This window comes from Esox lucius, chromosome 9 (genome assembly GCF_011004845.1).
Source record: "Esox lucius isolate fEsoLuc1 chromosome 9, fEsoLuc1.pri, whole genome shotgun sequence".
Lineage (NCBI taxonomy): Eukaryota > Metazoa > Chordata > Actinopteri > Esociformes > Esocidae > Esox > Esox lucius.
The window spans coordinates 9,569,315-9,582,230 of NC_047577.1; the positions used below are offsets into that span (position 1 = coordinate 9,569,315).

The 12,916-nt window shown below is 41.3% G+C and overlaps 1 protein-coding gene across 5 annotated transcripts; it reads left to right on the forward strand.

The window, feature by feature from the left end:
• Window positions 1-201: 201 nt before the first annotated feature.
• LOC117594877 lies at window positions 202-12,627 on the forward strand. 5 transcript variants are annotated; one of them, XM_034294276.1, is made up of 14 exons: window positions 202-1,615; window positions 6,259-6,329; window positions 6,499-6,747; window positions 6,980-7,324; window positions 7,436-7,648; window positions 7,791-8,132; window positions 8,370-8,534; window positions 8,615-8,843; window positions 9,908-10,003; window positions 10,113-10,152; window positions 10,268-10,348; window positions 11,841-11,921; window positions 11,998-12,078; window positions 12,517-12,619. In XM_034294276.1, exons 2-14 carry the CDS (start codon window positions 6,275-6,277, stop codon window positions 12,601-12,603), a joined length of 2,064 nt encoding a protein of 687 aa, XP_034150167.1. In that variant the 5' UTR covers window positions 202-1,615; window positions 6,259-6,274; the 3' UTR covers window positions 12,604-12,619. The 5 variants fall into 5 exon arrangements, with proteins under 5 accessions (XP_034150167.1, XP_034150164.1, XP_034150168.1 ...); XM_034294273.1 differs by having other exon boundaries at window positions 7,791-8,534; window positions 8,615-8,842; window positions 9,910-10,003; XM_034294277.1 differs by lacking the exon at window positions 8,370-8,534.
• The last annotated feature ends 289 nt before the right edge of the window (window positions 12,628-12,916 follow it).

Sequence of the window (12,916 nt, forward strand, 5' to 3'; positions counted from 1 at the left end):
TTGATATTGGATTTCAGCTGCTCAATAGTTCAGGGTCTCCTTCCTCATATATTTCCTTTCATAATGCGCCAAATGTTTTCTAGGGGTGACAGGTCTGGATTGCAGGCAGGCCAGTTTAGTATTTCTGTAATACATACAGAATGTGGTTTGGCATTGTCTTGCTGAAATAAGCAAGGCCTTCCCTGAAAAAGATGTCTGGATGGCAGCATTTGTTGCTTCAAAACCTGTAAATATTATTCAGCATTAATGGTGCCTTCACAGCTGTGCAACTCATCCATGCCATGTGCACTAATGCACCCCCATACCATCACGAATGCTGGCTTTTGAATGGTGCGCTGAAAACAAGCCAGATGGTCCCTCACCTCTTTACTCTGGAGGACATGGTGTCCATGATTCCCAAAAATGATTTCTGACCACAGAACAGTTTTCCACTTCATCTCAGTGTATCCAAAATGTGCTTGGGCTCAGAGAAGGCAGCAGCATTTCTGGATCATGTTCATATATGGTTTATTCTTTGCATGGTAGAGTTTTAAACTGCTTTTGTGGATGCGGCAACGTATTGTGTTCACAGGATTAGGGTTTTTGGAAGTGTCTGAGCCCATGCAGTGATGTCCACAGCAGAATCATGTCTGTTTTGAATGCAGTGCCACTTGAGATCCTGTAGATCACGTCCATCCGAATTTGTTTTTTGGTCTTGACCCTTGCGTACAGAGATTTCTCCAGATTCTCTGAACCTTTTAATTATGTTATTTACCATTGAGGATGACTTGACCAAACTCTTTGCAATTTTACGTTGACAAACGTGATTCTTAAAGTTAAGTCAAGTTACTGACCTGTTGCCAACTAATTTAATTAGTTGTGAGATGTTCCACTAGGCTTTTTTTTTTGCATTACACAACTTTTCCAGTCTTTTATTGCCCCTTTCCCAGCTTTTTGAAACTTTTCAAGTTGAACAGTACAGTACCACATATACACTAAACGATTGTATTGTTAATAATAAATATTTCTTCTGTATGGTTCCTCTTCTTCGTCTTATTACTATTCTTAGGGGACTACGCCCTGAAAGTTGGTGTAAAGCATTTGTATGGGCTATGAGCTTCCCCTTCTTAATATAACGTATATGTTCCAGGAGGTGAATGTATGCACAGTCCTTTTCTCAACATCAGTCCGTCTGCTGTTAAAGTATTCTCTTAACCCAACTTAATGGAGGGTTAATGGAGTTTGGGATTTGAGTCACATGTAAACATATGAGTTCCTAGTGAATCAGATACACTTCAAAAGAAATATAACTCAGTGGGAATGTACTTCTAATAGAGTTTACCTACATTTTTTGTATTTTTTATTAAATTGCTGAATAAAAATGACATATTTACCAAGGGGGGCCAATAATTCTTGAGAGTTAGGGTTACCATATTCATTAAACCTAGAGCTAAAATCTGTTTCCATATGTGACAGTGACACTAGTTTCCTTCTTGCCTAACGTCTTAAAGAGGAAGGAAAACAGTTCAGCCCACTTCTACTCTGCTCTGACTACTTGCAACACGTGTGTGTACCAAACGCTTCTTGTTTCCTCATTGCCAGTCAGTTGTCTTGCAAAGCCACAGCCCCACGTAATGTAAGTGTGCTTAATGTATTAATATTGGAATAATGTGTTTGGCACTTTGCTAAGTCATAATAATAATAATTGGTGATCCAGGTATCAGTGCTCTAAATGTTCTCAGAATCAAAACAGACTTTCGGCAGTACGTGGTTAGTGGTGTTTCTCTATTCTGTGGCATTTATGGTTAACCAATTCTATGTGTACTCTTGGTCTACATGTCATCATGAAAAGTCATTACGCCATTCAGGTTAAAATGTTTGAATGTAAACTTTATTCATTGGCATCATCTCTGCCTCACTGTAACAATTCACTTCACCGAGTGATGCATATGAATGATTTCCATTCAGACTCTGCAACTATATAATGAAATATACTTAAAGATGGTGGTCTCTTAATTTTCTCCGGAGCTGTATACATATATATATATATATATATATACAGGTGCTGGTCATAAAATTAGAATATCATCAAAACGTTGATTTATTTCAGTAATTCCATTCAAAAAGTGAAACTTGTATAATGTATACATTAATTCCACACAGACTGATATATTTCAAGTGTTTATGTCTTTTAATTTTGATGATTATAACTGACAACTAATGAAAACCCCAAATTCAGTATCTCAGAAAATTTGAATATTGTGAAAAGGTTCAATATTGAAGACAACTGGTGCCACACTCTAATCAGCTAATTAACCCAAAACACCGGCAAAGGCCTTTAAATGGTCTCTCAGTCTAGTTCTGTAGGCAACACAAACATGGGGATGACTGCTGACTTGACAGTTGTCCAAAAGACGACACCTTGCACAAGGAGGGCAAGACACAAAAGGTCAAAGCTAAAGAGGTTGGCTGTTCACAGAGTTCTGTTTCCAAGCACATTAATAGAGAGGCGAAGGGAAGGAAAAGATGTGGTAGAAAAAATGTGTACAAGCAATAGGGATAACCGCACCCTGGAGAGGATTGTGAAACAAAACCCATTCAAAAATGTGTGGGAGATTCACAAAGAGTGGACTGCAGCTGGAGTCAGTGCTACAAGAACCATCATGCACAGACGTATGCAAGACTTGGGTTTCAGCTGTCGCATTCCTTGTGTCAAGCCACTCTTGAACAAGACACATCTTCAGAAGCGTCTCGTCTGGGCTAAAGACAAAAAGGACTGGACTGCTGCAGAGTTATGTTCTATGATGAAAGTACATTTTGCATTTCCTTCGTAAATCAAGGTCCCAGAGTCTGGAGGAAGAGAGGAGAGGCACAGATTCCACTTTGCTTGAAGTCCAGTGTAAAGTTTCCACAGTCAGTGATGGTTTGGGTTGCCATGTCATCTACTGGTGTTGATCCACAGTGTTTTCTAAGGTCAACGCAGCCGTCTACCAGGAAGTTTTAGAGCACTTCATGCTTCCTGCTGGTAACCAACTTTATGGAGATGCAGATTTCATTTTCCAACAGGACTTGGCACCTGCACACAGTGCCAAAGCTACGAGTACCTGGTTTAAGGACCATGGTATCCCTGTCCTTACTGGCCAGCAAACTCGCCTGACCTTAACCCTATAACAGATCTGTGGGGCATTGTGAAGAGGAAGATGCGATACGCCAGACTCAACAATGCAGAAGAGCTGAAGGCCACCATCAGAGCAACCTGGGGTCTCATAACACCTGAGCAGTGCCACAGACTGATTGACTCCATGCCACGCCGCATTGCTGCAGTAATTCAGGCAAAAGGAGTCCCAACTAAGTATTGAGTGCTGTACATGCTCATACTTTTCATGTTCATACTTTCAGTTGGCCAACATTTCTACAAATATTTTTAGTAATATTCTAATTTTCTGAGATACTGAATTTGGGATTTTCATTAGTTGTCAGTTATAATCATCACAATTAAATGAAAGAAACATTTGAAATATATCAGTGTGTGTAAGGAAGGAAAATAATATAGTTTCACTTTTTGAATGGAATGACTGAAATAAATCAACTTATTGATGATATTCAAAATTTCTGACCCGCACCTGTATATATTTGTATATCCAGTGGATATAAAAAATCTACAAACCCCTGTTAAAATGTCAGGTTCTTGTGATGTAAAAGAATGAGACAAAGATAAATCATGTCAGAAATTTGTCACCTTTAATGTAACCTGTAACGTGAAACAATTCAGTTGAAGTGAAATCTTTGAGGGGGAAAAATTTAAAACTCACAATAACCTGGTTGCATTAGTGTCCACACCCTTAAACTAAAACTTTGTTGAAGCAACTTTTGATTGTATTACAGCACTCAGTCATTTTGGATAGGAGTCTATTAGCAAGGCACATCTTGACGTGACACTATTCGCCCACTCTTCTTTCCAAAAGCGCTCCAAATCTGTCAGATTGCGAGGACATCTCCTGTGCACAGCCCTCTTCAGATCACCCCACATATGTTCAATTGGATTCAGGTCTGGGCTCTGGCTGGGCCATTCCAAAACGTTAATCATCTTCAGGTGAAGCCATGCTTTTGTGGTTTTGGATGTGTGCTTTGGGTCATTGTCGTGCTGAAAGGTGAACCTCTTCATCTTCAGCTTTCTAATAGACGCCTGAAGGGTATGTGCCAAAATTGCCTGATATTTGGAACTGTTCATAATTCCCTCCACCATGACAAAGGCACCGGTTCCAGCTGAAGAAAAACAGCTCCAAAGCATCCTGCTGCTACCACCAAGCTTCACTGTGGGGTATTATGTTCTTTAGGTGTTGTGCAGTGGTTTTATTTGCGCCAAACATAGCTTTTGGAATTATGGCCATAAAGTGCAAAATTGGTTTCATCAGACCATAACACATTTTCCCACGTGCTTTTTTGGGACTTGATGTTTGTTTTTGAACACTTCTGCCAGGCTTGGATGTTTTTATTTGTAAGAAAAGGCTTCCATCTTGCCACCCTACCCCATAGCCCATTCAAATGAAGAATACGGGAGATTTTTGTCACATGTAGCACACAGCCTGTACTTGCCAGAAATTCCTGCAGTTCCTTTAATGTTGCTGTTGGCCTCTTGGAAGCCTCCCTGACCAGTTTTCTTCTAGTTTTTTCATCAATTTTGGAGTAACGTCCAGTTCTTGGTAATGTCTCTGTTGTGCCATATTTTCTCCACCTGATGATGACTGTCTCCACTGTGTTCCATGGTATATCTAATGCTTTGAAAGTTATTTTGTACCCTTCTCCTGACTGATATTTTTCAACAATGAGATCCCTCTGATGCTTTGGAAGCTCTCTGTGGACCATGGTTTTTGCTCTGAGATGCAACTAAGAAAATGTCAGGAAAATCCTTCTAGAATAGCTGAACTTTATTTGTGATTAATCAGAGTCACTTTAAATGATGGACGGTGTAATGACTTCTATTTAACATGAGTTTGAATGTGATTGGTTAATTCTGAACACAGCCACATACCCAGTTATAAGAGGGTATGCACACTTATGCAACCAGGTTATTGTAAGGTTTTTATTTAAAATGTTTCCACCTCGAAGATTTCAGTTTGTTTTTCAATTGAATTGTTCACAATTATAGGTCACATGAAAAGTGAAAAACTTTCTGACATGATTTATCTTTGTCTCATTCTTTTACACAACAAAAACCTGTCATCTTAACAGGGGTGTATAGACTTTTTATATCCACTCTATATATAAATCTGGTGATTATCAGTGTAGGCCACTGTTGTAATGGTTAAACTTGCAAAATGTGTAAAGAGGAAGGATAACTATTAAACACACTGTCAATCAGTTGCCTTACTTCAGCCTTTTGCCATGTAGAGTGCTGTTTGAAAGATTGAGAACCCTACATGAAACTGACAAAACCCTTATCTAAAACCTACTTTGTAAGGAAGACATTCCACATAAAGGACACAAGTAAAAACCTATTTTCATGATTTAACACAAGGATTTTACTCCTGTAAAACTCAGATTGTACGTGTACAAAATAAGTGAACGGCACTGATTACTTAGAGTAAACATCTCCTATAGGCACTAATCAGTCTCTTAAAATGTTTTCTGGTGGTACGCAGAGTTGGGTTTTCGCCAAACATACCAATTTTGGTTATGACCAAAATGGTCAATTCTGTATTCATCTGTCCAGAGAATGAAGTTCCAGAAACATTCCATTTGTCCTGTTGGCAAAGTTAAGATGGGAAGCTAAATTTTAACAGCAGAGGCATCTTCTTAGCATTACACCCTTGATCGCCAATCTGATAGAAAGAGGGAAGAACACAAAAAATTATGACATTTTGTACAGCACGTAACATCAGCACACACTTTCCTTCTCAGTTCATGGGTTTCCTTAAGAATGATAAGGAAGCGAGGATAGAAAATCTTTCATATTATTTATCAAGGGAAATAACCTTTGGTGTGAGATTTATGAATAAATGCCAGGTGTGACTGAATGACTGGTATAAAGGACTGAGATGTCTAGTGATTGTGTTGCTGTCCTGTTTTAAATGTGGCTGGGTTAATGTATGTTTGGGGTCATGGCTGGACAAATGCCATTTATTCTAGGTACTGAGGAACGCTAGGTCCTAGATTCAAGGTTCTCAGAATAACCCACATTGAATGGAGAACATGGATAATAATGTGTTTTCAGTGTTTCACAGACAGATGAATCTGTTAACTAAGTAATCTTTACTTCTCATTTGATGTTTGAGGCAGAAAAAGAGATACAACAATGGTCTTGAAAACAGCATATAGTCTGTTGGTCGTTTTTCTCTGGTCCGTGACTGGTATGTAGAAACCCCTTTTTCTGTATTTTGTCATATCTAAAATGTATTAAAACTTTTCAGGGATAGTTTGGTTATGATCCTTGGTTATAAATGTAAATCAACGGCATAGTCCGTAAAACCTCTCCTACAACCCCCTGAGTGATGGTCATCTATTTTTTTTTATATATAGCAACTACGGCAAAAGACTGTGGCCAGATAATCCAGGTGGTGGTGTCACCAATTGTTTCCAAGAAGGGAGAGAATGTAACACTGACCTGTGTCACCAACTGTACTCTGACCAACGCTACCTACATCTGGTACAGAAACGGTCAACGTCTCGATGAGCCTACTTCCAGGCAACTCTCAGTAATAAGTTATTATACATCCAGTTTCTCTTGTTCTGTGAAAGACCATGAGGATCTCCAATCTCCTACAATGTGTGAGTATGTTTTTAACTACAATCTTTCAAATGATGGATGATCCTATTTAACAGGGAATAGGGACACTATTACAGGTGAAGGTCTGAAAAAGGGTTCACAGAGGGTTCACAAATCTTTATAATAACGGAATATCCTACAAAGCAGGCAGACTATTCCAGCTATTCCATTGGTGGTCAGTACTGCCTATAGGCAGTACAATAAGACTGAGTTATTATGGGGCTGTTGTTTCAGGTGTTCTGGGTAGAAAATGTTTCAACGTGACTTATACCCGTCAGAGTATCTGTGCCTTGGAGGGCTCAGTGATGGATCTTCCCTGCAAGTATCAATATCCAAATCATCACACACTCTCTTGGACAAGCTGGTATGTCCAAGAGAGAGGTGACGAGAGGCCTGTTATACTGAGTTCATTGCCAGAGTATTCAGGTCGTGTGAAGTACCTTGGAGATAATATGAGTGAATGTACCCTGAGAATCACAGACCTGAGAGAGACTGACTCAGCTGAGTACAAGTTCAGATTTAAAACACAGAATGCAGAGTGGGGGTACAGCTTCCCTGGAACAACTCTGACTGTCACAGGTAATACAATATATAACTATAATTATAAGAATTTCAATTAAAATCTATTGTACCTGGGGTACTTATTTGTAGTAATTATATTTGGTAATTTTTCTGTCCATTTAATTTCAGACCTGCAGGTGAAGGTGACTCCAGGGAAACCAAAAACTAAAACTCTGACCTGTTCCACCAGCTGTAATCTGACTGACAACTCCAACCTCACCTACGTCTGGTACAAGAACGGACAACGTCTTGATGAACTTGTTTCCCATCAACACTCTGTTAAGGAATATCACACAGACAGTTTCTCCTGTTCTTTATTGAATCTGCGCTCTGCTGTGGTGTGTAAGTGTGTTTTAAATTCAGTCTGTTGTTTGAGTAGTGTTTAGACATTGTCAACTTGGAAAATATAAAATAATAACAATCATTGGCACTTCAGAACTACAGCATGAATACAATCTCATGGTATGTTGTAATTGTGTTTCAGGTGTTGTGGGTCAGAGCTGCATGAATGTCAGTTACACCCATCAAAGTGTCTGTGCCTTGAAAGGCTCCACAGTGAACATCTCCTGCACGTTCAGCCATCTGAACAGTAAAAATGTCACAGAAAAAACCTGGTTCAACAAATGGGACTCTGGAATAATTAAAGACTTGAACCAGGACCCAGAGTATGCAGGTCGGGTGGAGTACCATCGAACTACAGACAAAGACTCCACCCTGACTGTTACAGACCTGAGAGAGAGTGACTCTGCTGAGTACAAGTTCAGATTTACATCAAACAAAGTAACATGGGGCTACAGCTTCCCTGGGACAACTCTGACTGTTACTGGTAACCATTCTCCTCTTGTGGTATCTGAGAGGTGTAGGGGAGGGGGGGGTTCAAACACAGTGGACACCAGGCAGTTGGATGTTAGGTTTTTCAGACAATTCCTTTTGTTCACTAAACAGAACTTAGAACTCAAATACATAAGCATTCAAATCACTCCTCACTGTCCTCTTCATTCAGCACATTGTTTTCTTTCAGCCGGCTCTCTCCTTTCCACTTATCTGCACCTGTGTCAAATAGGTTGTCGCCCGGTTGTTTGGCCAATCAGGCCTCATTGTGCGCAGCTGAGACAACGCCCTGGTGTAGGCTGCGTCTGGTGCCTCCCAGTGGTGGAGCCAGCGCCTGGCAATGTACCGGCCGTTGACCACTATCCCCCTCTGCTGGCCCCTGGGGGCACCACACCATGTACTATATAATGTTTATGATAATACTTATGATAATTCTTCCCAATTAGTAATTATTGGTGGAAATCATGATTGTCTCAGACCTTCAGGTGAAAGTGACTCCTGCCACTAAGGAAGGGAATGTGACTCTGACCTGTAGCACCTCCTGTCCTCTGACTGACGACACCACCTACATCTGGCACCAAAACGGACAACGTGTCACGAATGAACACAACAACGTCCTTCACCTGGGACTCACCACAGAGGAAGTGGGCTACTCCTGTGCTGTGAAAGGTCATGAGGACCTCCGTTCTGAGACCATCACTGTCAGTGAGTAACCAATTGACTTGACTTAAATTCTGAATATTCTCTACGTACTTGAGTGTCAGATTATTTCCTGCAATCCTCAACACCAGATGCTCTATCGGCTGGGGTCCACCTTTGTTTCATATGAACAGAACTGGACCTGTTCCCAGATACTCAGTACTAATAGTTTGGCAATGTTTCACGTATATGTATCTCAAATATGTTTTTTCATTAATTCACAGTATTTAGAAATGTACTAAAAATGCTGCTTGCATTTGTATGTAGTTCACATTTAGCATCATACCTTCTGTAGACCTTCTGCTGCCCACTGATTTCAGTACTAGACCTGCAGGATAATGCTATTTAGCCATGTGCCTTGCCATTGCACATAACATGGCCATATCTACACAGAGTAGCACACAACCACCCTCATCCATGAGTGTAACACAACTCTACCCTCTCATGTGTTCGTTCACTGAGGGTTTAGAGTGAAATCGGAAGAGTGAACTGAGCCTTTAGCCTCAGGTGGTTTGAGTTTTTCCTCACACTGGGCCAATTCAGCTCTGGGCTATGGTTCATGTTTGTGAATGCCACAGGGCAGGACACAAGGCACAGAGCAGGAAGTTCTTCCTTTTTTTGTTTCCCGAAAAACAAGCAAAACCACAGAAGGCGAGGGACACCGTGAACTGAAGCATGAACACAAGCAATGAGCCACAAAGCAATAGACAAAAAGGGCAAATTTAGGGGGGGACTGTGTCCCCAAGGCCCATAGAGATGTTGTGATGCACCTCAGCAGTCAGGCCCTGACTGTGGCCCCAGGCCCATAGAGATGTCTAGATGTACCCCTGCCAGAACAACTTTCTCCGTCCGCTGGGAAAGACGGCGTCTATGATAGCCTTAATCCCATTCATTACCGGGCCGGGTCTGTGAGTGGTCCAATCTCTTAGCGAGTTGTCCAGTGAAGATCCGATAACACATATGGAGGCAATTCTGTGGTTCCGGTTGAAGTTCGGCTTTCCAATCCTTGTGCTGTGATTCAGGAATTCTGGGTGTGTGTATTCTATTTATTTTCGTTAATTATTTGACCACAGATGAAGCAGTGTTTCCCTGGGTTCCCGTGGTTACAGTGGGGGCCGTCCTGACTGTTGCAGTTCTTCTAGTCACCATCTACTGTACCATGAGGAGGTCAGCATTTCCTAGACAGATTAATGTCAAGTATATCAGGGACTGTAAGTACAACTAATAACCACTAGATGTCAGTAGACATCGTAACATGCTCTGTCCCTCTTTACAGGAGATCTACAGGAGGAAGTGACGCTACAACAGACCCACAGGTGATTATATCAGTTACACTGATGACAACAACGTTCTCTGTCTCTACACATTTTCCTTCCTATTTGAGTTGTTTTCTCTCTCTTCAACCCTCTCTCTGACTCTGTTTCTCCACAGAGTGTCCATCCAGACGCTATGGGTGAAACGCAGACTGCTCAGAACCTGACCACTCTGTCTCCTGACTATGACACACTGGGTGTAAGTCTGTTCTTGTACTGATTTGGGTTTCAGAACCTCCAGTCTAGAAACAAGGTGCCAAGACTGGTCAAAGTGTGAGGCAGAATTCCTTGATCACTGTCCAAACCTCTTTCTTGCTTTACATCTCTCTCTTTACATCTCTACAGGCTCTGGTGTGATGTCAGATCTGTGTCATTACAGGCTCTGGTGTGATGTCGGATCTGTGTCATTACAGGCTTTGATGTGATGTCAGATCTGTGTCATTACAGGTTCTGGTGTGATGTTGGATCTGTGTCATTACAGGCTCTGGTGTGATGTCAGATCTGTGTCATTACAGGCTCTGGTGTGATGTCGGATCTGTGTCATTACAGGCTCTGGTGTGATGTTGGATCTGTGTCATTACAGGCTCTGGTGTGATGTCAGATCTGTGTCAATACAGGCTCTGGTGTGATGTCAGATCTGTGTCATTACAGGCTCTGGTGTGATGTCAGGTCTGTGTCATTACAGGCTTTGGTGTGATGTCAGATCTGTGTCATTGCAGTCTCTGGTATGATGTCAGATCTGTGTCATTACAGGCTCTGGTGTGATGTCCGATCTGTGTCATTACAGGCTCTGGTGTGATGTCAGGTCTGTGTCATTACAGGCTCTGGTGTGATGTTGGATCTGTGTCATTACAGGCTCTGGTGTGATGTCAGATCTGTGTCATTACAGGCTCTGGTGTGATGTTGGATCTGAATAATTACAGGCTCTTGTGTGAAGTTAGTGAAACACTTTATCCTTTTTCCAATGTTCAGTGCTTGGAAAGTTTTTGATGGAAGGCTACCAGTATGGCAGATTGAAATGAGAGAGTACACATTGGCTTAAGCTTAGCACATGGTTTTCTATCCATATTGTCACGACTCCCGGGACCCCTCATTACTGTACAGAGGTAGGATCCAGAAGCAGATACAGACACCGGGGTAAAAGGACAATGATGATGTTTGTCGTAGTAGTCTGAGATGATGGTGGAGATACGTAAGAATTACGTAGGTGGGAATGAATGTATTGTTGGAGGGTGGATAGTGGGTAGCAGAGGTACGAAGTCCGGGAGGCAAGAATGGTCAGAAGGTCAGGCAGGGTTCGATCAACAGAGCGGGGAGTCAGTCCAGGCGAAGGTCGATAACGGGAAGGCAGATAGATGATCCAGGTGGTTGGGAGGGAGGTGGAGGACGGGTCTCGGAACAAGGGTCTGGAAACGAACGAGGGGAAAAACACGGTGAGCAGAAGATAACAAAACATTTATAGGGAGAGTGGCAATCAGCCCCCCAGGTGTGTAGACTGGTGCAGGTGCTCAGGATCAGTGGTGATTACGGGTGCCTTCATGGTGTGCCGGGAACAAGGAGACTGGTACTCGGGGAGATGTAATGACAGACAAAAAGCTGACACATATGGTGGTATAAGATTCAGTTAACGGACGATCTTGTGTATTGGAATATCTTGGAATAGTTGTGTATTGTTTCTCTCTACCCAACAGAGTGTCCATCCTGATACTAACAGTGACACGTACTCAGTTCTGAACATGAAGACCAGGTCACCTGACTACGACACTCTGGATGTAAGTCACATATTTTTTAGTTTTATTTAGTTTATGAGAATGTGTTTATTTAATCTCTCATCTCTCTACCCAACAGAGTGTCCATCCTGATACTAACAGTAACACGTACTCATCTCTGAACATGAAGATCAGGTCACCTGACTACGACACTCTGGATGTAAGTCTCTTATAATGTGACAATGGTTATGTTTTATAACAGATTTTTTATAGAACTGACAGTCTGTACTTTAACCCCCTCATTACTGTATGATCCAAACTAAACTTGTGTCACTTCATTTTTTGTTATTTTGTGTGTGTTCATAAAGTGGTTTGTGTTTAAATGGTGGTGTGTGTTTGTATAGTGGTGTGTGTTTATATAGTGGTGTGTCTTCATAAAGTGGTGTGTGTTTAAATGGTGGTGTGTGTTTATATAGTGGTGTGTGTTCATATAGTGGTGTGTATTAATAAAGTTGTGTGTATTAATAAAGTTGTGTGTGTTTATATTGTGGTGTGTGTTTATATAGTGATGTGTATTAATAAAGTTGTGTGTGTTCATAAAATGATGTGTGTTCATATAGTGGTGTGTGAAGTGTTCATCTAGGATGTCTTCTTTCAGTGTGTGAGGGACTCGCACAATGACAATGACGGTCAGAAAAACTTGGATTATGAGAACTTTGGAGAACCACCACAGAACCTGGACTGAAGAGAACCACCACAGAACTTGGACTGAAGAGAACCACCACAGAACTTGGACTGAAGAGAACCACCACAGAACCTGGACTTCCAGAACCAAGTGATACAGATTTGTTAAATAATTGCTATCAGGCGATAAAGGCTCATGGAACCGACTGAGGGGCTGGTCCACGTAATCCTCACTAGAACTGGGCCATTATGTCACCAAATACCCACCCAGAGTGATGCACTAACTCAGGGATACAAGTTTTTTCATCTACAATTCAGAAGCGATGTGGAGTTTGAGTAATATCAAAATATTCTTATTTTATATAATATAGTAA

Excerpts from the sequence above, each read along its gene's own strand:
- LOC117594877 (XM_034294273.1), top strand. The coding sequence starts at position 6,275 with ATGGTCTTGAAAACAGCATATAGTCTGTTGGTCGTTTTTCTCTGGTCC. Across the intron at positions 7,649-7,790 it reads TCTGCGCTCTGCTGTGGTGT|GTGTTGTGGGTCAGAGCTGC; the intron begins GTAAGTGTGTTT and ends ATTGTGTTTCAG. Across the intron at positions 12,079-12,516 it reads CTGACTACGACACTCTGGAT|TGTGTGAGGGACTCGCACAA; the intron begins GTAAGTCTCTTA and ends GTCTTCTTTCAG.